This window comes from Harpia harpyja, chromosome 14, assembly GCF_026419915.1.
Source record: "Harpia harpyja isolate bHarHar1 chromosome 14, bHarHar1 primary haplotype, whole genome shotgun sequence".
In the NCBI taxonomy this organism is placed as follows: Eukaryota; Metazoa; Chordata; class Aves; order Accipitriformes; family Accipitridae; genus Harpia; species Harpia harpyja.
Window position 1 is genome coordinate 9,916,022 of NC_068953.1, and position 25,677 is coordinate 9,941,698.

Sequence of the window (25,677 nt, forward strand, 5' to 3'; positions counted from 1 at the left end):
CGGGCCAAGCTTCCCCCGTGCTGTCTGTTCCTTACCCATCTCCATTTGACGTTTTTAGCTCTTCAGGAATTTTATCTTGCCCGCTATGAAAGGATTGCATGAATATACATCACCTGAAGTGTTCTTTGGTATTTTCTTCAGTGATGAGTTTTAAAACAAAAAAAAAACCACACGTAGATTATGTAAATAAAGTGAAAAATAGTTATTATGCTGTCTACTGAGGTGCTGTTAGGAGAAAGTTATACCATATTTTGCAAGAAATCTTTGAATTGCTCTATTGAAAAAAAAAACCTCAAAGAAACAGTCCATTCAATCACTAGCATTCCTTTGCAAGATATATGAAATACTCTTTAATACACGTATAAAAATATCAAGCAACTGTACAAAGCCCCAGTCACAAACGTAATTTTATTCAGGTACAGCTACGTGAAGATTGCAGGGTCTGCAGTCAACAGACACCTCATTGCTTACCAGGTTAACCCATCCCTCCACCAGCCACCCGAGCGAGCAGTCTTCTCCCTCGGGTCTGGTGCACAGCATTTCACGAGCAACATTTGGAGGGAAATGGGCTCTCCCAAGTGGCAGGCTTGGCTCAGCAAGCTGAGATCTCAGCAGAGCTCACCTCCAGAGAAGGATGACCCCTCGTGCCTGGCTCTGCTCCAGCTATGCACTCTCATCAATGGCACACCAGCCCTAATCCCTCAAAAAACTAAACAAATACATCTATAAAGAAAAATTCTAGTCTCAGCCTGTCCCCAGAAACCACAAGCCAACCCCATCAATCCTGCCTCGTAACAGGGCAATTTGATATTCCTCTGGGCAGGCAAGATTGTTGTCTTTCCACAGTGGACCTGGGTCTGCAAAACCAAAACACATCTGGAGGAAGTTGTATCCCTTCCTTAGCTAGAGGAGAGTTAAGCTCATCGTAGCAACCTCTTCTAAGCCATTACTAAACCAAATTTAGTTTCTACTTGACCGATGTGAGTTTTTGATAAATTCCCTTGTTAAGAGTGATTTTGGATCAGACTCACTTGTGCCCAGATTGGAATGCAGGCATTGGCTTTATCCCAGATTAGTTAACCTTGTACTGTAAAGTGTAGAGTCATTGACCTGGAGAAATGCATTCTGCTGTGTAGTCCTAAGACATCTGGAGTTTGAGACAACACCAGCATGTCAGAAATATTTCTGCTGTCCCAAAAAGCCATCATGCCCCAAGTCTAGTAATTTTGCATGTCAACCACGTCAAGACCCACAGCAATCATGCCAGTATCTCTGACAAATGCAGTAATTTAAAATCTAGACTTGATTGCATTTTTGTGGGACCATTATGATCTTTGAATAGGTAAGCCCACACATATCCAGCACCTCACTTGTAATGCACTCTGCCACAACATTTCTGAAGTCTCTTCAGAATAGATTTCTTTGCTGTAACTCTTGAGTAGTTTTAGCTACCCGAGCTCTTGGGCAGACCCATGAGGATTCATAAGAGAACTGTAATCCATGCATATGTGGATCCATTGCATATTATTAAACAGGCCTGTTATGGTCTTCCTGAGCACTTACCAAAGCTCAGAACCAGACCTCTCCATCTACCCCATCTTCCCTGAAAGGGTTAGTTATCAATCAAAGAAATGAGCCCATATGTTGCATGTAGCCAAATGCATAGTCCAAAAATACTGCTTTCCATACTAAACTGCAAACACATGTGCAGGGTAGCTGCATTTCTCTACCTTTTCTCTACATTAAAAAAAATAATAAAAATTTACAAGTGATCAAAAAAAGCATAAACAGCTTTGGAAATGAGGCAGGGTTTTCTTTCCACTGAAGAAGGTAGGTGATAGCATTTTCAGTTCAGCTACCGCATCAGGTTGCTAAGGCAGCTCTCAGAGAGACCTGTAAAGGAATGGTCAATCCGCACACAGTCCCAGCTGGCAGAAGCTTAATTGTCAGTGACGTAAGCGTTGGCTCTGATCAGGGTGTTGCGTCTAGAACTGTAAGACATATCTTCATACACTGCATTTGGCTTTCTTTTCTGGAAATATTTCTTCATCTGCAAAACAAAGCAAACAGCTGTTCAGAACAGAGCTTGAAAATACCCCAACCAAGAAGTCAATTTACATCTTAGGAGTCCATCCGTTTGAAGTGGAAATGTACTTTTAAAATTCCTTTCATAACCCAATGAGGTCTTAGAGTATTAGGTGGAAATTGTCAACATATTTATTTAACTTTCTATTGTCAGTCTGATATAATTTCACTAAAAGTTCCTTCAAGAATTGGATGTAACTGTGGCTCCAGCATAAATAAGGCTTATCCTTAGTTTGTTACTGATAACACGAGAGACCAGTTCCTACAGGGCCGGTTGGCTTTGCCAGAATTATGTTATACTACTGTTTTTTAGCAGTACTAAAGCCATATGTGGAGGGACAAGATAGGAGCCTGACCTGTGAATCGTACCCTCTTAATTTTAAGTAATCTTTATGGAGCAGGATCTATCAGAGACAAATAATTTCTGGGCACTTTCTGCAGAATATGAACGTAAATAATCCCAGTAAAGGAAAAATTTCTTGGTTGCCTTTTTTTCTAGGAGAGGGCAAAATTATTCTTCTACAGCTACTTTCAGACATTAGGCTATTTCATGACTTTTTGTTGTCCTTGTGTCCCCCTCCAAACATTCTCTTACATCTATTACAAGATTGGTATATACAGCTCCATTTCCAATTGATGGGGAAAAAAAAAAAAAGCAGAACAGAATAGTGAGGTGCTCTGTTCAGGGAAATACATAGAACACATGGCTCTGTTGTTAACTGTGAGGCTTACTTGAGGTTTGTTATCAAAAAGCAAACAATATCTCGTTTACTAAGAGTTACAGAAACAGGAGAAGACAGAGTCTTTACTGCCAAGAGTTTACAGCTGGGAGACGTTAAACAAGGGCAAAGAGGAGACAATAGAAAGCCATGATTCCTCAGGTTTATCAAATTTTTGCTTGACTCAGTCACTATTTACAAATAGTATCAGAGGCACCTATTCACTCAACCCAGATTCAGTTTTGCTTTGGCATGGTAAAAGCATACTTACATCAACACGGTACAAGGTGCAGCATATCAGCGCAAAAACCAGTAGCGCTACCACGATGATAAGACCATAGATGCCCCAGGACTTATTACTGCAGTGTGTCTGCTCCACTTCTGCATGTAAAATTATATTATTATTATAAATAAGAAGAGGTAGAATCCCATTTTTATTAAGAAAAAAATGATTTACTGGTCAGCAAGAAATCAGATATCAACGGCATGCTACACAGCCACATTTGCCATCCCATTAGTATTCTCACTGGCATTCCCTGTGCTCTTCTAGAGGCTGGTGATGACTGCAGGTGGCATGTGAAGGGTCAGTGAGAAGCACTGTACAAAGGCGATAGCTTCCATACCACTGATCAGAAGTAGGACCACACACTCATAATCGAAACAGAAAATGTTTTACTACAGTATTACATCAACACCGAGGGCTTGACCAGGAGTATATAGGAATTATGTAACGGCTAGGTTTGCAAGCAGTACAGACAGAAGTAGGAGGCTACTGTGATCTGAAGTATACACACTGAGAAGAACAGTGCCAGTGGAAAGGGTTACAGTCCTCTAAAACCTCAATTAATCCATATCTGAATAACTTAATATCTGGTAATCACCCCACTTGTTTGATGTGCAGCTGTCATTTTCCCCAACTCATGTTACTGAGTTGTTGCACCAGTTATGGCTAGTGGCACAGAATGAGACCATAGTCTTTTTTGCAGACTGCAGATAGATCCTTTGCAACTCTTAGGGCTCTACGTAAACCTTATTTTAATTACCCAAAGATCTCATCAAAGCCCAATGCATGGGGTTAAATTGCACCAGCAAGATCAAAATCAAGCACTGTATTGCTGGTTTTGTCTTCATCTTTGCAAATGGTTACAACACCATCCTGCAGAAAAAGAAAAACCCCTGTCTTTGGAACAGATGCTCACAGCGTGCTCAGTGTATAATAACGGTGTGTGAGATCATCTCTGCTATTATCTGTGGTACTTTAAGTAAATGCCTGAGGACTTGTTCTGTACTCCCTAGTGTGACCTATTTTTAAACATAAAGACTTGCTATAGGGAATGGTTTCTAAAAGACATTTATGTCACATTAAGGTCAAAGAACTGATGCTAAAAATACTGATTCATTTCCTAAAACTGACAGATTATTCACAGACACACTGAAGTGTTTGTTGTCGGATTTTGACCTTTTTTTTTTTTTTAAGATGCGGGATTATAGCAAGTTTTCTCTATTATCATTCCCCTCTGGTTGTACAAGGCAGGTAGAAACATAGTGCCTGTTTCTGTGTCCTAGTACAACAGGGCGCAGAAGAGTCTGAGCACACTTTCCAAACTTTCCCAGGTACTGGAAGAAGTCTAGCCATGGATTAGTGCTTTACCTGTCCTGACTAAAGTTCTGCAAGCTTTTAGTCCACCTTTTGTATTACAACATGCCTATGGTTATTGATGATTAAACAAGGAAAAGGATAGTACCTTTAATCAGCACCATGGTGCCGCTTCTGTTCACTGAGAGGAAAGTAGAATTTTTCAGCATCCCAGCACATACATATACATCACTGTCATTTTTCTGTAGGTTGTGTAGAGTTATCAATATTTTCTTTTCTTCCTTTGAATACTCCAAGCGATTAGCAAAAGCAGGAAAAATAGTTGAACCATTTTGACTTGAAACATATAGCACTCTCTCAGGTTGCATTTGAGTCTTGAGCAAGTAGAACCCTTCATCTTCATGTGAGCTTTTCAGTGCACAGGTAATGTTGATAGACTGGCCTTGCTGAGGATTGACATAGAGCGGTGATTGCTCAACAACTTCACTGGTTTTAGCTAAAAACAAGAGAGATTAATGGCTACCACATACTTAACACAGTGCATTTTAACTAAGAAGCAAATACAGAGGTCAAAGACAGAACAGACCACAGAAATTTAGATAAAATTATTTTTTTTAAAAGACTACCTTTACGCGTGCCTTGAGAAGAAAGATATATTTCAGTACACCCTGGCATGTTTTCCTGCCCCAGGATCTGAAAGTAGGACTGACCAAACAGGTTTACCTGGTTGTAAAGGCTGTCCACACACCTAAAAATACATATACTGAACTCTTCTAAGGGAATACAGCTTCATTGGCTTGCCCTTGACACATGGATTGTTGCCTGCTTTCTCAAGTGAGATTAAGCCATAGAAAGATCTGGGGACTACCAGTCTGGATGAAATCATACAATGTGGGTGCCATCAATGTTGAAATGGTCTTCAAAAAGCAGTTGTTAATGGCGTGCTGTCCAGCTGGGAAGACATTTCACTGAGTTCCCATGAGGACAGGCCCTGTTCCTTTTGACATTATCATTAACGTGGATGAGGGAATGAAGACAGAGTTTGTCACATTTATACAAAAGATAATTCTGGGAATGTTGCAAGCATTTTAGAGAAGAGGATCGGAATCAAAAAGAGATATAAGGTAATTTAATGAAATAATTGGAAGAAACAGTACATAATCAGCAAGATGGAATTCATTTGAGAAAACACAGTCAAGAAGTTTGAGAAGAGAACCCGAAGGAAGGACAAGATAAGTCTTCATAGATATAAATTACTATTACTGACACAGCAATAAATAAGGGTTTGCATGCCTTGGGGACAGGAAAAGAAGAAAACCCTGTAATTTTTGGTAAAGACGTTTCAGGTTAGATGGTCTCATCAAAAGAGTAGGTACGTAGAGGAATAAACTGCCAAAGAATATTGTGGACTCAACCCCCTTCTAATGAAAAAAAAAAAAAAGAAAAAGAAAACAAAAAGAAAAATTCTTCCCCTAACTAGAAATGACTGCCAAAAGGAGCACTCGTGCCCATTCATCAACTGTTTGTTAAGAAGAGAAAAAAGACTCACAACCCTTTACCCACTGATGCCCAACTTGCAAACCCTGCCTAGCACCAGCTTCCCAATTATTATCAATTTGTCAATTAAGATGAAATAAAAACAAAAGAGATTAGCAAAAAAACACTACCAAAAAAAAAGGCTCATTGCTTTGCTGGTTATTCATAAAGATTTGACTGACTGTTTTGGAAAGAGCTATGGGTCCTTACTGTTTCCAAACTGCTGCAGCAACCTATGACTCATGTGAAAACCTGTAGCTAGGATTAAATTAGTCATGAATTGATGTTCTAGGGGTTTTCTTGGTACTGTTCTATCTAATGTGTTTTCTTCATCTTTTCAGGGAACAGACTCACACTTTCCTTCAAATCAGTACATTACCTGAGCAGACATGGGAAAAGTTCTGTTAGACTCGCCCTCCCATTATGCTTTCTTCCAATCTTTGATTTAAAATATATATCTGTATTTATTAATTCATGACATAAAAGGTAGAATTGCAATACCTTTCACCACTACTATGGTTGTCTTCCCACTCAGCTTTTTGTGATGGCCTTTGCTTTTAATAAACTTAGTGCATAGGTAGATATTGGAATCAGATTCCTGTACATTGTGCAGAGTTACTCTGAGATTCCTTCCGTCCTTTGAATACTTGGTGCGATTAGCCAAAGCAGGAAGGATATATGAAGTATTCTGCTTGGAAACATATATCACATTGACCGGCTGTATGATAGTTGTCAAGTATGTTCCCACTTCATTTTCTGAACCTTTCATTGAGCAAGTTATGCTGATGGAGTCTCCTTCCCAAACACTGATAATGTCTGTTGACTGATCATTTTCTCCACCTAAAAATAAGAAATGCAATTGAAATTATAATATCAGAGTTCTTCTTGATCTATTAATATCAAAGTAGTTTTCAAAAACAACTACTCTGTCAACAGAACCACTCTGTAAGACTCGACCTTAGTCTTGCTACCCTGTATATATCATCTCTTGGCTGTCCTGAAACCTATAGTGCCTTTCATGCCCATTGACCTGTGCAACTCAACGTCTCCCCATAGCTTAAAAGGCCTTGGCAAAAAAGTGGCTTCTGTCACTCATGCAAAAAATTTAGTCTGCTGTGTAGATTCCCAGTATGATCTTATTAGTTCTCAAAAGACAAGCTTCATTGAACTGAGCCAAATAATCAGAGCTGGTTGAGGATCTAAATCTGAAATTCAAAGGTATCAAAAAATGGTAGAGAATGGGAGAAAATTACCCTTTTTTTTTTTTTTTTTTTTTTTTTTTTAGAAGGGAGGCTTTAGCAACATCAGGAAACTGGAGAATGTAACCACTTAGGAAGAGAACTGCAGAAGGTATAACTCCAGCCTATACTAAGAAACAAAGGTATAAAAACATACAATGAAACCCTTTGAGTTCTCTAATGACCTCAGTATCAAAAAAACCTGAACAGTAAGTACTTATACAAAGAATAGTGAGGAACAGAGGGATCAAATGGGAAACATCTAAAAGAAATTACATTAAAAGCAAGGGAAGAAAAATTAAATATAGAGTTATTGCGTATTTAGGACAAACATAGTACAGAAAGGGTAGAATTATTCAGTGTTGGCAAGCAAATTAAAGATCCCTACAAACTTAAAACAATGTGTTTTAATAAGGGGACAAACACAGAAATCAAACACAGAAAGACCAGATTCTGGGAATTTAGATACAGTAGGTCAATCCAACCTGACCAGACATGAGGACATTCCTCCTACAACACTTAGAGAAGGAATTAAGGCAACCCAGGAGTTGTCAGCAACTACCTTCCAAAGCAGCAGAGAAATGGGGTGAATGAGAAGGCTGGAGAAGCACAGAGCACTCAGCCTTTACAAGCAGGGAAGGAAAGCCCAGGTAACTCATCTCCATCAGCCTAAAATCAGTACTGCTAAGCTGACCCACACTTAGCTGATCTAAGAAACCACATAGCTAATGACAAGCAGCTGCAGCCCATCAATTTTCTTCAAAAGATCGGGGTAGAAGTTCAAGAGTTAAATTATATTTGCAGAAGTCAGTATTGACTCCTTAACAACCACTGGCTAAAGAACGGCAAAGACACTCAAATATTCTCACCAGTTTCACTGCATCTTCCTTTCAGACATGCTGATTTATGGATAATATTTTTTTCTCAAGTTACCATCCTTTCCAGTTATTGTCAATGGTCATAGGGGAAAAAAGGGCTGACTGGAGACATCTTTTTCCTCAGCCTGTTCTTCTTAGCGGTTGACAGTGTTTTCCCCAAGTGTGCATCCAGCTTGTACTCTCAATAGCTACAATAATATTCAGCAACAGATATTTCTAGTAAGGTTTTATTACACCTTTAATAATTATGTCCCCAGTAAATATCAATATTAATTTCTATCCAGTAGTGGGTTCCCCCATCAACCTTACCAATGTAGATACAGTTCACGTTGAATTACTGGGAAAACAACTTCCACTCTCTACAGAGAGTAATTTCCATGTAGAAAAGTTCTTATAACAATAACTTCTCATTTTTTTCTAAAAATTCATTCTATAATTTCAAAGAATGTTTTTCAAAGTTCCACCTGGGTTTGCTAATGGTGAATTTGCCAGGAACCTGTTTGAGACAATAGACTAAGAAGGGGGGGGGGGAAAGGAAAGAAAATATTGAAACTTCTGAAATGTAAGAGTGTCTATGTTGTACGTACCATTCTGGCCAGGGAAGCACAGGAACAGCAGAAGAAAGAGAGATGCAGTTGGGAAACATGGTATCCACAGCATTTTCAAAGGTCTTTTTAGTTGTTCTCTATTAGCCGACTGACGAATTAAAGACCTGAAGAGAGGATTGTATGCCAGAAGTTGGCCTGTTTTCTTCCAGCTACATCAGCTGTCTACTAAAAGTTAGCAACATGCTGCTTTCGCCTTAGTATCGCAATGAACGTGACAGGGAGGGGGAAGAGAGATTTCTCTCCAGAGGTGCATCTTGGTTTTGACTTCACACTTAAAACACCCACGGTTTCCTACTACTGAACAACCCCCAACTCTGAGGGCAGGATTAGAAAGAGTGTCTACGGTGAGCACCTACTTTCCCTTTACAGTCAACTGAGAAAAGGTAGGCTCAAAGTTGCTCTTCACAGTGCCAAAATTAGGCAGTTATCTCCCTGTTGTGGCCTTACTGGAAATGTAGGTGCTTGGTACAATCAATTCAGTCTGTCAGTGTTCCCATGGGTTTAGCAGGCTGCCTGGTTGGTGGCTGCAAATGCAAAAGTCTTGGCTACATAAGGAGCAAGTAGATGAGAGAGAGTCCCTTACTTCAGGTAAACCTTAAATTATTATACAAACCCTGTTCACAAAACTACAGGTTTGATCTGCATCTTGGCAATGACCATATGCATAATTTCCAAGTGATGGCATGGTACGTACCTCCTGTGTGCCTCCTGGCTTCACATTTAATAACACATTCTGTAGCGTCTGCAGTACACAAGAGCTCCTAACCAGCAAAAAGGAATCTCAGTTATAGTTAGCATGTAGCTCCTGCTCCCTCCCCGATATGATGAAAAGCTCTTCTTGCAGGCACTGTTCTCCGTGTGAATACAGAGGGAAAGGGGATGTTCCCAAAGAGTTTCTTGAATGCTTGAAAGCTTAGAAATTTCATCTATTATTGTAAAGAAAACAGAGTTCAGGCAGGTTGTGAAATGAGCTTTCAATTAGCCCTAAAAACGCTCACTACTAGATACAAAAGCAGATGCCAAGAGATGTCTCTTACTCCCTGTTTTTGCTTTTGCACTATTTAAGAAGTGGCTCTTGAGTTTGGGTATCATGGGATGGTGATGCTTTGTAAAGGAGATTAACATACCAAATAACAATATGATCAACACAGGGTTACCAAGTTTTTAAGCTGACGTTTTATTGTGATGAGTATAACAACACAAAACAAAACAAAACAAATCATTAAAATGAAGTTACAACTATCAAATTATGGCATTTGGTGCGTCAGACTGCTTAGTATCTTTAGTAATTTTTTACTTCATAAACAAATATTTGCCTACATTTGTATATTGCAAAACAACACAATGTAATTGCTTAGAACAAACACTGTAGATCTTTAAAGCTGTAGATCTTCAGTTTTTCCTGAGATGTGGGATGATTGGCATCTACCAGCACAACACAACTCAGGAGAGGCAAAGTGAAACAGTTGGTAGTGATGCCTCTGAGTATCACAGTCTGCACAATCATCAGTAGAAAGAAGAGATGTAAAGGAAAGTGTGCTTGAGTGAGCCATAAAGATTGGTCTGTGACTTGCGTCTTGTGACTAATTTAGCTAAACAACTGTCACTGGGCAGAGGTGTCCATATAACCTTTCTTCTCAAAACATGTCCAGCTCTCTGGCCCCAACTGGTATTAAAGAGTAGAAATCAAAACTGCACATTGTTAAACCTGAATCCCTGAAGTTAATACAATGCGAATTCTCAAATATCACTTTGTCCCTTTTCAAAGAACTCAAAATCCAAGATTATACCAAAACCACCCAGTGTCAGACATCAATTTAAACACCATATATACACATACACACAGATTTTTCCACATTTATACATAGACACATTTGTTTTTCTCATTAGAAGACCATACAAAAGAACTGCTATGGCCTTCAATTTTAAGACTGTATTTTTCTAGGTGTAGGAAAATAATGTATACATCCCTGGAAATCTCCAGAAGCACAGTATACAGCTTGACTGCGTAAGCTGGAACACTTGGCACTTCCTCAAAGGTGCCCAGAGCAGCGACTTACAGCAGAGGGGAACAGAAGCAAAAGCAGTATCTGTGATAGCTGCAGTGGGGTCAAAAAGTGAAAGACCCATACCCGATTTGAGTGCTCCTTTCCCAGGCTATAGCGGGAGATATATTATTTCCTCAAAAAAAGATGGTTTTTATCCCAAACAAATCTCTTCCTCACTCCTTTCAGACACAGCTCTACTCTGTTGAAAGCTTACAGCAGTCCTGTTCCAGGAAAAAACAGGAACTGCAATTGTGCTAAGGTGCTGTATAAAGAGGAGAAGTCTTTTTCCTTCTATCTTTAAATCCTTGCACAGTCTGGACTCTTTACAGCTAACCTTAGCTTTGGCTTATTGAATAAACATATTATAACATTCATCATGGTATAACAGAGTTCACAACTGGATCAGTCAAAATAACACACGGTAAATACTTAAAAGCCTCTGAATATCTGGGGATTGACATCTCTTCATGTAGTTTTGACTGCATTCCACCACATTAAAATTGAAAAGACAAAGTCCAACAAATAAACTGAGAATTGAATTAAAAGGGTATCTTAGATCAGCATGAGTGTAAAGCCCCCACTGGGGAGGGGAAAAAACCCAAACCCTTAACAGCACTAGTACCCTGTGCCAAACAAGAGCCAAATTTAAGCACAGAGGCTTTTCTGTATTTCTAAAATTAATTAATAACATTTTTTTGGTTGTCTTTCATTATGAACTTTTCTCTTTAGATTTGATTGTAGCAAATTTCAAGAGTTACACGACATCCTACATCCATTGAGATTTCCTGCTGGAAGTTTCAGCTACAGGTTTATGGGTAATTAAACCATGTAAAAATGATTCAGCAAGTATTCATACTGTTTCATGGATCTGCTTTTCCAATTGTGCTGCTGCTGATTTTTGCTCAAAAGCCTGATACTAGATTAGGTCTAATGCAAACTTTTGAGGATTTATTCAAATCAAGCGTGAATGAGAAATCATTTGAAGATGACATACCACCTGTGAACTACCAAATGGGGATCCCTGAAGTGCAGTATTCATCACATCTGTCTGCATGCAGGATACCCAAATCTGTCTTCAGATGCAGAAATATTGTAGTCTTTTCTGATATGGAAACAGAGCAGGTGCACCAATATGCTTTCCTATCCACTGGGGTTACTGTTGAAAGTGTCCTACACTAAAATTGCCAATATTATGGCCTGACTTGTCAGGGAGATTGATATCATACTTCTGTTCAGCCTGGGAAGGTGCTATGGCCTCCATGACCCAATGCCATTTCTGAGGGAGCTGGATATAGCCCTCCTGTCCACCCTTGCACGGGAATGAGCACACAGAGGAGATGTCTTCGACCTGCAGGTGGTTGCAAAATCAAATGTCCGTTCAAAAGGCCAAACCCCTCTAATTCAACAAACCAGTCACCTGTACAAAATCCTTTCTTTGATCTAGAGACCACCTGAGAGTTAAAAAAATAAAGACCTATGGGCATGCTATCGTGTTAGGAAATGGAAGACATGCAGAGAGCATCTGTCTCAGGGTTCAACACATCCTTCCTGAGCACAGATACAGTTCTCTGAAGAATTTCAGATGAACAGATAGTTTCAATCATGAAAACCATTGAGAAAATTCAGCTGGTTTAAACCTGTGCTGCTGAGTGAGCCACACATCTTGCGGTGACTGCTGTCCTCAGTGAAGCACCAGGAAAGGATAGGAGATACAGGGAGCTTCTCATGTGGCTCGCAAAGGTCTGGAGCTGGACGACTGTGGCAATCACAGACCTCAGTGAACGCATGGATTTCGTGAAGGTAGATTTGTGAAAAATACCATGAGGTCTCATATAAAACATGCTCTGTTTCTTCAGCTGAATGCTGTACATCATTACTGAGGAGTATGCTGCTGACATAGAAGCCTGATCTTCTCACTTGTAGATGTTTTTCAAATAGGTGTGATGTATTCTGTGTCAGGAGCCCATTTGGTTTTTCTAACAGCTGCAGAATTGAAGGAAAAATATCTGTGAGGCCACCAAAGGCACAGGTTGAATTCAGTAAGAATTATAAACCAGTTGCCTGTATTTAGGCTTGGAAATCTGGAGCATGAAGTCCTCATGGCAGCTATCCTGTCCCTCCTTCTACTGGACCACCTCTTGCTCTGAAAGGTGAAAGGATTGCAGCTTCATTGCCCAATGAGTTCATGGTGTCTCTGCTGAAACCTTGCCCTGGTTGCTGTGGCCCGTCAGCCTTTGCCTTAGAAGGGCTCTAGGACAGGCCTGAAACATCACTGAGTGTTACACCACAGGGCAGGAACTCAGGGGAGCCACTAGCAGCACATTTTTTACCTATCATACCAATATATCTATTAATATGTCTTAATATAACTGCAGTGAGGCTAGCATTGTGTTATCTTTACTGGGTTTTGCAAGCACTTGTGCAACTCGTATTTTTCACAGATAGCCTTGTGTTTCATCTAACTTTCAATGTTCAAACATCTCCGCTTGTTCCCATTGGTTTCCTTTAGAGTCACCAGAGAGGAACAGGCACCTTCACAAGGTAATTAATCTGTTTCATCTTAAAACCATTTTAAGGTGAGATGAATCACCTTCTTAAGACAGCTATTTCTCTCCATTCACTAGAAATGGAGCACAACATAAAAATCTTAGGCTTTAACTAACTTCTAACCAACAAGTTAACCTTAAACAAATTCAGACTTAGAAATATAATTCTTAGACTCTTAGAAAGAAACAACTAATGTTTGTTTCTAAAGGATGGACTAGTTCAGTAACTGAGAGATGTCTCAGCTTCTGGCATTACACAAGGTCCCATAAACCCTGGAGCCAAGTTGGCTACAGGTTATAGGGGGGAAGCTGTATGTCAGGGTCGAAAGGTGTCTGCAGAAGTGTGTAAATGAGCAACACACAAGTACTGGAACCACTGCAAAGTCACGTAGGGGCTAAAATCTATTGACTCAGACCTGATGCAGGGAGGAAATGGGCATCGACTGAACATGGTCCTGGTAAACACATCTAGTCCTCCACTGAACACCCTCCTGCCATTGTAGTATTGTGATTTCATCATTTACCATAATTAATCCCAAAAAGTCAAATCTTACCATTAAAAATCTGATGGAGCACTATGACAAGTCCTAGAAAAACAATAGCAAAAAAGTACCAGCATTAGCAATGATTTACTTAGATGAATTAAAACTAACAGACCTGCAGTTGTTTTTTCCTAATTTATATTTATCTGGAATTCCTGAGCAACTCACTGGTATCCATCTCAAACAGATCCACAGGCCTTGTGCTTTCTCCACAAAACCCCACCATGTATGGCAGGTGTGATACTTTGCCATGTGACAGCACAGGTGCACCCCAAGTTCTATACTCTGTTGTAGCACAATTACTTCTGAAGTAAGAGGTAGTTTAATATTATCTCACTTTAAGAATACTGCAGTATTCTGTGTGGTGAGGGAGGAAGGAAGAGCAGAGGGCAATACAGAGGAAGGCAGATATTTCCAGAAGATTTTATTCACATGACTCCCAATTTACTCCATAGAGCCTATCCTAGCCCTTTCCATGCATATTAGTTTGCAAAACCAACTCCCCCCTTGGACGTATTTAGGAAAATATTCTTTCTTAAATTAAAATTGGCTTTTTAGTGGGTAGAGCTGTGAGTAGGAACCATCCACCTAAAGGACCTGTCAGCCCACATCTGGATGTTCAGCAGTCTCCTGGGCTGGGATATGTCTCTGCAGGGGAACTTGCACAGCAATGTTGCAGTCTGAGACTGCTCCAAGGAACTGCATCCCTTTGAGGAAAGGCTGAGCAGTGCAATTGCTTGGCTGTATTTCTGTAGCAGTGAGGAAATTCATTCTGTGCTTATTTTTCATAATAAACCCAGCTGACTGGGAACTATGCCATGGCACCAAAGGCAGAGGTGGAGTTCATACCAGCTGTTAGCCCAGCCTCCCCTTCACAGTGAATATCATTTAGCAACCTCATAAACAATGTTATGGAAATGAGATACAAAAAGAAAACCCTGTATGCATTTTTCCACTAGCAGCACAGCCTGTAAGGCATGTTACCCATAGGAAACACAACATTTTGTCAGACTGTACCTTGGCCATTTCGGTTCTGTCGAACACAATACACTGCCATTGCTGCTCCACAAACCCCAAGAATCAGTACTGGGGCAATGATGCCAATGCTGCTCTTTTCGCCGATCGAAAATTGAGGATTACCTGCAGAGTAGAAGAAAACAAAGAGTCCACGTGAATCAAACAGGTGTGCCAAGAAAAAAACCTGCCTCATAAGTACCAGCTAGGAAGAATTAGGCCTGGTGCTTCTGCAATGTACCCCACAAAAGCTCATAATGAGAGAAAGAACTGATGAATGAGAGAACAAATAGCCTCTGGCTTAGGATATCTTAATGAAGATACCTGTAACCAAAAAATAACTCTATCAACATTTGAAGCTAATCCTTGACTCCCCACCACAACAGATACCTTTGAATATCTATCTCATTTGAAATAACCAAAAACAAGAGGTGTGAGACCTTGTATCCTGAAAATGGAAGAAGGTCAATAGCTCTGTGAAGTCTTTTAGTGATCTTACTATTTTTAGCCAGTCTTTCTGCTAAAACAAAACATGCAATAAGTAGAAAATAAAAGCTGGAAGAATATTTTTCAGGGCAGCATCATTCTGGATGGTGTCTGGATAACGTGTATTTCAGAAACAAGGATCTGGTAAGGACAAGGCGTTCAGCTAGGTAATACATCCTTAATGATGGGTTCAAAGGCCACTAAGAAAATCCATTTTGACCATTTTATAAGACCTCAATGCAGAGGAATTTAAACACATAAGTATCTAGAAATGTTATTTTAATACTTGTCTAATTTAGAAGAGAAATAATAGAATCATCCTGCACACATTCAAAACTTACCAAAGAACAGCCCCCCCCCCCCCCCCAAAAAAGTCCCCACACAACACAGCAAAAAGCAAAGACCTATACCCCTACCAAGGACACTCTCCAGAAATGGATAAATACATGTTTACTTGTTTCAAGCAAAGACTCCCTGTTTGTCCATAACCTAAGGAAGATGACAAGGATTTCTACAGTGAAAGAAACTGGGATATAAAAATAACTATGTGTCACAAACGTCCTCTCAGTCTGGAGGTAAAGTCTCATTTATCATCTACTGGTAAGTAGAATTTTTGGAAACTTGTTGCACGCTTATCATGTACCGCCTTCCCTCAGTGTCCCTGTATCTATAGCTATATAGCTACAGTTACAGAAACCTATACCTATGGATATATATTTCCAGGACTGGGCACCTACATGGGATAGCGGAAAGTCTCTGAGTTTGGATGGCTACAGCATGTGTGGGTCCAAGGTATGTACGGTACATCCACCCCCCCCCCATGTAAAACTCTGTTCACACCAAGCTGTCTGAGCAAAACTCTCTCAAAGCAAGGGGCAAACAAACATGTGAAAAGATTAACCTAATTTCCCTCACCAGTGATGTCGTCTGTTTCTCCGATTTTCTCATCCGTTATTTTAGTGTAGCACTTCAGGGAAGGTTTGGGCACTGAAGGGTCTGTCTCTACTTCACAGCAAACTTTAACCGTGTTACCCCTCCCATTTTCTGAGGAAGCTGAAAGATAAAAGAAGTTTTAATTATAAATATGGATAATTTATAAGATCTTCAATCAAGGGTTAAAATGGTTAAAGAGGTTAATAGGTTAAAAAAGTGGATTCTTCATGTACCACAAAAAATTGGAGATTGCTACAATCATATTTAATTCACCAACTATTCAAATCAACCAGTCATCATTTAGATTTTCTTCTCACTGAAGCTGATGAACTGTTCTGTGAACCAATAATGGAAATCTTCAGATACGAAGACGGCAAAAAAGTTTTCACATGTAATTAAGAATACCAAAAAATTTGTAAAAAGCTGATCATTACATTTTGCATTTAAATTCTATTCAAATAGTAACTGTGACAAAATTTTGCACCTTCCATTTACCCACAGGAACCAAAGAAGAGGAACAAACAGGACCAGCAGCTGTATAAATCTCAAAGACCGCAGAATGCATCTCCTGCCTAGCCTGCATGCCACTGTGCCATTACACAACTTATTCATCTTCTAAGACATGGGAAATGTAAAGGCCATTATCTTGAAAACTCCTTCCTACCTACACATCCCACACTCAGCACATCCACCTGTTACCGTTTCAAGAAATATAGGCATCTATGTCTACAGCAATTTCCAGTTATCACTATGGATGTTTTAGTGTCATCCAAGCTTTACACAGTGGTAACAGCATGTAGATTTTGCAGCGGTAAGCATAAATCCAGGGGAGAAATGGTTTACAGAAATTAAATACAAGAGGAATTGTTAGGCTGAACAAAAGCATATGTAAGTTGAGAATTTTTTCTTGTTTTCTTCTGTCAGCAGTAATATTAGAAAGGATGCTCTAAGTCTAACGAGAGGTGATGAAAGCCGCTTTCAGGGAATCATCTACAGCCAAGAGGGCAAAGCCAAATATATATTCAATCGGATGTTAACTGGTGAAATGTCATTGACTTGGATGGAGTTCAACTAAATTACACCTGTGCAACCTGATCCACCATGAAGTTTTGCCCTCTTGAAGCCACTTGCTACATGTACTGACAGGCATTTTTATCTCTGAATTTGACAGTTTTATGAGAAAGCTGGAAGAATACCTCCCGGTTATTTACTGAATTGTACAGAAGAGCAACACAGAATGGCTATTTAGTCTAGACCTGGATTTCAGTGTGTACTGACTGAAGTAGAAGGGATTCATACATTGCAAACTGGCACAGATTTTAACCATGAGAATTGCTGTTGCCAAAAAAAGCCCCCGAAAACTATCTTTATAAATCAGGGTAACATGAATTTATCTGAATCTCTGCTAGTGTAGTTTTAAGCAGTGTTTGACCTGAGAGAATTTAATTTATTTTTGTGATTGACTTAATGACTTTTTTCACAAAAGAAACTCATTTTGACAAGTTAGTTTACTCACTAACCTCACTGTCTGCCCAAATACGTAACCGCTTGGTTTCATAACCAGAAATATGTTTTCCGTATGTTGATAGCCAGGCTCCCGGTAAAGCATACCTCCAGAATTCGGGATGCCACATGAATCTCCTACTCCCATGGCTCTCTCCCAGACGATGGCGTAAACTCCTTCAGGAAAAGTATTTTCTTGCTGAAAGCACATAACAATGTGTGTTTCACTGGTCACCAACTGAATTATTTCATTCGAAAACTTCTCACATTGTGTTTCACCAATTTTTACAAAGTCTTCGTAATTGGATGATTTGCATATGTTGCTCTCACAGTCTTTACAGTGGTAGACTGTCACATTTGTTTTGCCGAAGGAAGAGCCTTGTGTCCCCTCAGTGGGGTCATCATGAGGTATGGCAATATCTAAATGAGAAAACAAAGAAAGTTATTTTCTACCAGTTTCCTCCCCAGACTTTTAGTGTTAGAGAATGGGATGAGTTTTGTAGACAAACCCAGTCATGGCTTAGGAGACACTGTCTGTCAATGGGCAATTTTTATACGGTACTGAGCCCAGTCGCCCAAATAATTTTGGGGGTAGAAATACAACAGCATTCCCCCACTGCTGCCACTGGGGTTTTAACTAGGAAGCTGGCAGCTTGGGAAGTAAGTTGAAAGACATTTCTCTTGGTGAGCTAAGAGGTCCTCTGCCCAGACAGGCTCAGATGAATCATCCGTTCTTATTTTCTTTCCTTCCAAAACTCCTTGGCACAATCCTATCAGGTATATCTCCAGCAGACATCCAGATCTCAGGACAAATGAAGTTCACATACTACATACAGCTGGATGCAGTGTCCCAGGTCACTGCCACTGATTCAGTTCAATATCCTTGCAGGCAACAGTTTTATAGCCAAGCCAAAATGCACCAGAAGTCTGGCTGAAGTGCTGGGGTATGCTGGGGCTGGGTGCTGAGAGCTGACAAAGGGGTTTTACTCATTCAGACTGCCCTGGTAAAGAGCCAGTCCTTTGAGAGAGGACTCACCTCATCTGACTTCAGACAGATCAAAAAAGTTACCATTCCCAAGATAGGTGATTGCGACAGGTGGAATGAATCAGCCTTCACCTTCTTAATTTTTTCTCTCACCTTAGTGGTTTTGTGGTCTTAGTTTTAACTGGACACACCTGAGCTTTCTAATAACAGTTTAAAAGTTTGTAGCTACTAACATGCAGTGAAAAGCAATGAGATCAAACAAGGAGACTCACTTGGACAGGGAGCTGCAACCGTCAGAAGCAGGAAACATAACCGTGCCAAGTGGGGAGAGTCCATCAGGCTGCCCGGGGTCCTCAGCTCCAGCAGTGTTGGATGCTCTCCTAGATGCCCCACGAACCCAGGGCAGGCTCACCAGGCTCCTCCCTCAGTCATGTCCCTGTTTGGACATTAAATACAGTGTTTAGCATCCATTAGCTTTCTTACTATCTTTCTCCAATCAAAAAGAAAACAACTTCCAGGCCAAGTCTGTAAAGCTTCTTTTAGCCCAGAGAGCTGGAATGCAGGCAAAGAAATGCTCATGCTGCTAAGCTGCTACTGCACTCTGAGACGGCCTTTGCAAATGCCAAACTTGCACCCCTTTCCATCTCTGGGTCAATCACAGCAGTATAAGACACATGGTCTTTCTGCAGGGAAAGGGAAATCCCTCCTGAGCCTGCTGGGCAGGAAGCTCCATGTCCAGGTCCTCCAGCCTCCTCAAGAAAGTGGCCCTGCACCCATCACTCAGTAGTACATGCAACAAATAACATCTTGACTCGCTATCACTTCCACAACACACACAAAATTAGACAAGGAAGATGTTTTGTGCTGAATGAGTCTTTTGCTTGACCTAAGATGAAATATTTATTGTCAAACTGAATTTTATTTTTAATTTAGAAGACCTGATGGGATATATCTGTTCAAAATAAATGAGCAAACAAACAAAAATTTAGTATTTCTTTTCAAAAAATGTCTTGGATTTAGTCAGAAATTAATCCTCAATCATTTCAATGAAACTGTCATGAATTTGTGAAATATGTTTCAGTAAAACACAAGTTTCACTTTCCAAAGGAGAAAAAAAAAAATCTGGAAAATTCACTTTCCTCACTAGCCTAGCTCTGGAAAACACAAACTGCTTTGCCCCTAAGAGTTTTTCATTAGAAGCTTTCATTAAAACAACTTTTTTTGGTATGTCGCTACCTGAGAAGTACCTTGAGGAAGTTTCCAAATTAATTATGCATTAATTCCTAATTATACATTAATTGTTCAGCAGAAGTTAATAATTGCTTATCTCTCATGATCTGTGCTAGTCTAGAGCTGCTGCAAGTCCCACCCCAATTCCCAGAAACAGATGAGAGAGGAGGAACACGACCTGCAGAACAAGCCCTTTCCAGACACAGGAGGGAATCTTCGAGACTGTCTGCAAACTTTCCTGCGGAATAAAACCTGGAGCCCCTCCGCAGTGCCCAAAGCTCTCAACACCCCCATGCAGGGCCCAATCCCAGGAGATACTGGATGGAGCCAAGGTCCTGGTGCTGCTCCACCCGCACCCACAAAGGTGTGATCAATCCACTTCCACCTCATACCACACGAGGGACCAATTATTCCATTTTATGCACAGTGCTCCTTCTCACCTATACAATCTTGCAAGAATTTCTTCTTGCCCCACCAAGTATTAAAAACACTCAGAGCATCAAACGAGCACAGCATCTTTTCTCATCCTCTTTCCATACATCTAAAAATAGTTCCTATCTTTTTGATTTTGGGTGGAGTTTTTTTCACAAACAGATCAATCAATACCATTTCACCCATTCATCCTGTTTCTGCTTTGCAAAGCACCAGTTAACAATGCCTGACCCCCCTCCCCTGTGGGCGAGCAGAGTGCCAAGGGACTGTCATCAGCCTTAGAATCACAGAATCATTTAGGTTCAAAAAGACCCTTAAGATCATTGAGTCCAACTGTCAACCTAGCACTGCCAAGTCCGCCACTAAACCATGTCCCTAAGTGCCACATCTACACATCTTTTAAATACCTTCAGAGTCCTTAAATACCTCCTTGTCTTCCTCGGAGCATGTTCACCAGCCTGATGCAGTCGTCACAGACCAGCTGCAGTACATCTGGCAGATTTATTTGCCCAGAGGTTAAGGACAATAAATGTTTTTTTTCCCCAGTAGTTTTCAGCCTGATGTCTATCTTCTGTCCTATTTGTTCTGTCTTCTATTCTCTTTTGTGGTCTTGCCTCGTCCTTCCTCTCATTCTGCTCAAAGGATACCTCCCTTCCTCTTCTCTTGGGTGACATTCCTTCCTACTCCCCCTTTTCTCTTCATTTTCAAAAGCCAGAACACTGTCCACTAGATCTCTGCCCCCTCCTACTGGTCTGTCTTATAATGCTCTTTTTTGGCAGGTTTCTGACAGTCTTCAGCTGTCTTGGCCACCTCCTGCCATCAGTTTTAAACTTACTTTAAAAATAAAACACTCAAATCTAAAATGAAACACGGTCTTTAGATAGAAAATATTTTTTATCAAGTTTTTTGCCTGCTTGCCTTTCTTTCCAAGGCAATACAAACCTTCACTTTTCAGAGCTACTGAAGGTGTCTACAGACCTGTAACAAAGCAGTGCCAGACCCTAAAAGTGGATCAGCTGCAAGCAATAGATGAGTAAAGTAACAACCACAAGGATCTGGAGCTCTTTCACCAAACACCAACCACTCACACCCAGCTGACGGACTTTTCCCCAGGTCAGACCTGTCCCCACAAACAAGCCAACCTGAAATCACTGGCAGGAGAAAGTGAATTTAACCAGAAATGGAAAGTTGTAGAGCCCTAACAAGGTCTTTTGGTTTTGTTTTTGAAAGGATCTATTTGAGTAACCATCACAACCCGAAACTCTCCTGCTTCTCCTTCTCCCATAACTTCATAGCAAACACAAAACAATAAACAACTCCAGTGTTCACCAAGACAAGAACGTCAATCATGAACACAATAGCATCATTTCCACTAGAAACAAGGTAGTCTGATCTCAAAGTTAAAAGCTAATAACCTGGAACATTCTAGTTAGACACCTGCATTTTCCTACTCCAGCACAAGTGAAACAAAGGCAGCTCACTGCCTTTCCAGCGTGCATCCTCAGACTTACTGACCTCTGCCTCTGGCACAGCTTAGCTGAGGCTGCCACTTCATTGGGGACCCCCGTGGTGACAAGCGCAGAGCTGTGGCGGGGGGGTCACCCAAAGTCCCGGCCATAGGAGATGGCAGAGCAGGGCTGCTGCCCCGGGGTTTAGATGCGCTTCCCTCTCCAACCAGCTGAGAATTGCAGTCACGGACCCAGGAGATCCAGTGCTACACTCCAGCTGTGAACACTGCATTTCCCTGCCCCTTCTCTCTCTTCCAGCCACACACCATGGGAGTCTATAGCTTTATGAGCATTTTAGTATATGGTTATATGGTCAGGCAGAACCATCTTGGTGGAATAATGCAACACATTTTTAGAAAAGATTTATCTGGTACCCCAAGTATCCCATAGAGAGGACTTAAGTTTCAAACGTTTTGAAGAAAATAATACTGTTGAAGGAAGTAAGGGAAGCAACAAAGTAAAAACCAAAGAACTTCAGAAGATCCTACAGATTTTATTTTCCACTCTGAAGTTCTTTCCCAGAAAAGGAGTAAACTTTACATAAGAGCTAACTTTTGTATTACTTTCAGTACCTGTTTCACTTTGTCAGTCTGCTGAATACCACGCTCAACAAGCTTTTGCAATCAAAAAAAAAGAACAACAAAATCACAGGAAGAGATAAAACAGCTATTTCCCGAGTGAGCCTGTAAGTGCAGTTTGTTTCCACAGTTCCAACAAGCCAGCGTGGAAAGCACTTAGCAGGACACTGTGCTTGAGCCGAGAAAAAGCTGCAAAAATCCTGAGAGTAAAGTACACAACTTCCCAGCAACTGCTCTTAAAAAAAATTTCCACAGTAACTGTTAGAAAACGCTACTAACATTTTATTTTCTGCTTGCGGCACATTAAGGCAAGTAGAATGAACTGTTTCACTGGTTTAATTTCTTTTGTTTTAAAACCAATATCCTTGCTGAGTGACGCTTTCTGTTTTGGTTCTCTGTTTTGTTTTGTTCTGAACCCAGAGCCACCAGGGTCCCCATAGGTCCCTTTTGGGAGCGGAGCAGTAGCCACAGGGAAAACAATCAACAATCAGCTCCAGCTTGGGTGACAGCTTCTCCCCGAAAAGGAGGAGAGTTGCAAAGATTTATTCTGCAACCCTCCTGGCAAATTATCCTTTATTTGCAAAGATAACAGGATGGCAATTTTGGAAAAGGAGATATTAGCAAAACATGCCAAGGAGCTATGAGAAAAAGACAAAGGTTAACTGGATGTGAGAAAAATCATCTGGGAATTACATGAAGGTGAGAATGCTCAGATAGATTTATTCCATTACTTCTGTGGTCACTCACACTTTCATATAAGTGCACCACTTCATGAAGCTGTTGGGTTTTTGCATTCACACAAGCAACGTGAAAGCTGTGGAGAACTGCATGAAGGGTGGCAGTCAGCCGTGTAAAAAGCAGTGTTATTTATTTAGCAAGATCGTGCACACAAGGAATGCACATTCTTCCTTATGAAGAAAATGTGAAACACACTAATCATTTCCCTTCTGCTGCAGACTTTTTTAGTGCCTGTTCCTAAATGCCTACTTAAAAAGAGGAAACAGCAACAATTTCTACGAGAAAAGACTGGCTGTAAGGCAGGAGCCTTTAAAGAAGATGACAGTGTGAGTACCTCAAAAGTTGTGTCCAAGCCTATTCCATGAGCCCGAGAAGCCTTCCCAGCTCCCAGTTCATTCAGTTCCTCTTCCAGAGCCCTGCACAGGAGATGAAGAAGTCTCTTGGATCCCAGAGAAAAAGACACACTGTGGGCTTCTCCCTTCATTTAAAAAGCAACTGGATTTTCACTTTCACTTCTGGAGCACAGGGCAGCAGTGTCACTGATTAAGATAAACAAGGTAAGTCCACACTGCTGCGTGGGTCTCTGCAGCGGGAAAGCATGGAAAAAACCACACCCCCAGATAAACCTCCCAGGAACCTGCTTATGGTTGTCTGGGTAGTAAATCTTTCTGTATTGCAACAGTGATGTGAATGGACTGGATTTGAGATCTGCTCCTGGCTCTGCTACTAACTTGCCATGCAAGGGGTCCCAGTGCAGGAGGCCCTGCAGCACCGAGCTGAGCTCAGCTTATTCCCTAGCAGGGATCAGCGTTGAAAGATACTCTGCCAAAACGTGCACGCTTCAGGAGCACTTCTGCTGTTTGACTGAATTTGTGCCCACCACATAACCTGGCATGAGCAGTCAGGACCGGAGGGAGGGCAGAGAGTCTACATAGCCCTCAGTAAATCAAAGAAACCTCTCTAATTCCCAGACTCTTTGCAACTCAGGTAAAATAATGCTCATTGGCCTTGGCAAAGCACTTTGAGATTGATGCTACAGGCATTCATTTTTCAATGGGCCACTTTTACATTCACTCTTTAATAGAGAAAATGTTATTTATTCACTCTGACCATGGAATGAAGGCTTCAGAGACCCGTTCTGCAGTATTTCACACGCTCTGTGGTCTGCTGTGCTTCAGCTTATCTTCTCTGCAGGGACTAATAGGGCTGGTGGGAAGCTTCTTTAAATAGTGCCTTCCTTATTTCCCTTATCTTGTACCCTTCCTTCAGATAGGGCCCACGCTGGCCTGGAAGGATCACCTCCAGCATGTACACAAGGCTTCTAGATCTCTGGAGAAGAATTTAAATGTTGACATTAGCAAGTCAAGACGTGGATGCATCAGTTGCCTGGAGTGAAACACAAGGTGATGCGGCCACTCTCTCAGTAGGTCCCAGGACTGCAATGTTTTCATTACAGTCTGCCACGCTGGCTCGCAGCATAGTCTGTTTAACAGTGACTTCACAGCAAGCTTATGTTAAAAACAAATGTTTGTGCCATTCACAAATAGCCCAGACTGCCAAATTCACAGATACTAAAAGAAAACAGGATTAAAAAAACACTATCTGAAGCTAGCCACAGCCACTTGTTGCCTGTCTTCTTATTTATGGTTGTTTGGGTTTCTTTGCAATGCTGGAAGACATCTGTATGCTCAGCAGGGAGTACCCTATTCCCAGTGAAGATGAGGGTGAGGAGACGGAACATTCTCTACCCCCCCACTGTTTGCCTGGAGGCTGCAGCTGGGAGCACAGCCTCCAGTAATCAGGCTCAGCAAAGAGCAAAGGAAAGTCCCAGTTCACCAGAGCTCAGCACAGATATTACGCAAGAGCATCCTCAAAGCAACATTATCATGGCAGCTGCAAGATTTCCTTTCCATGTTCCTTTTCACCTACCTGCTCCCAAATTTCAGGACAAGTACCTTGCCCAGACTTCCTCTCATCTGATTCATTTTCATAGTTTTCCTTTGTCAGAGATGCACCTACCTGACCTCTCACATTTTGTGTCTGCACAGGCTCAATTCGGTTCTTCCATAAAGCCTTTCCCTTTCTGACATGACAAGCATTTACACCAAGGCCATTCATGATGTTTTACACTATGTTCCAAGACACTTGGCAAAACATATTCTTCTTTCTCAGACATATTAAAGATGGGAGAAAAGTGTAAGTTCATAGGTGGGATTTTTCTGAGGGGAAAAAAGGAGGATTTCAACACTCAAATTGCTCACAGGAAAAAAGGAGGATTTCAACACTCAAATTGCTCAATGATAAATATATCATTGAATATGCAATAGAGTTATTCAAAAGCTGTGAACAGACCAGTAAATAAGATTTGCTGTGTATTAGAGAAGTGGAAAGACATTGACTCCAGTATAATCCCTATGCCTCTGCTGCGAAAGTCTTTCCAAAAAGAAGGAGAATTATGGCAATGTCCTCCACA

The 25,677-nt window shown here is 40.9% G+C and overlaps 1 protein-coding gene across 4 annotated transcripts in view; it reads right to left on the reverse strand.

Moving 5' to 3' along the window:
• Nucleotides 1-326: 326 nt before the first annotated feature.
• CD7 (CD7 molecule) overlaps nt 327-25,677 on the reverse strand; it is a 199,558-nt gene continuing 174,207 nt past the window's right edge. For 3 of the 4 annotated variants that reach the window (XM_052808183.1, XM_052808181.1, XM_052808182.1), the window contains 7 exons: nt 18,991-19,154; nt 17,842-18,153; nt 16,213-16,350; nt 14,815-14,937; nt 4,550-4,897; nt 3,076-3,185; nt 327-2,050 (listed from right to left, as the gene is read on the reverse strand). In XM_052808183.1, the coding sequence (XP_052664143.1) occupies nt 1,940-2,050; nt 3,076-3,185; nt 4,550-4,897; nt 14,815-14,937; nt 16,213-16,350; nt 17,842-18,153; nt 18,991-19,054 (1,206 nt within the window). In that variant the 5' untranslated portion in view covers nt 19,055-19,154 and the 3' untranslated portion in view covers nt 327-1,939. Of the gene's footprint in view, nt 2,051-3,075; nt 3,186-4,549; nt 4,898-6,438; nt 6,778-8,640; nt 9,284-14,814; nt 14,938-16,212; nt 16,351-17,841; nt 18,154-18,990; nt 19,155-25,677 lie in introns of those variants that run through there. The other variant, XM_052808184.1, reaches the window with a different exon arrangement.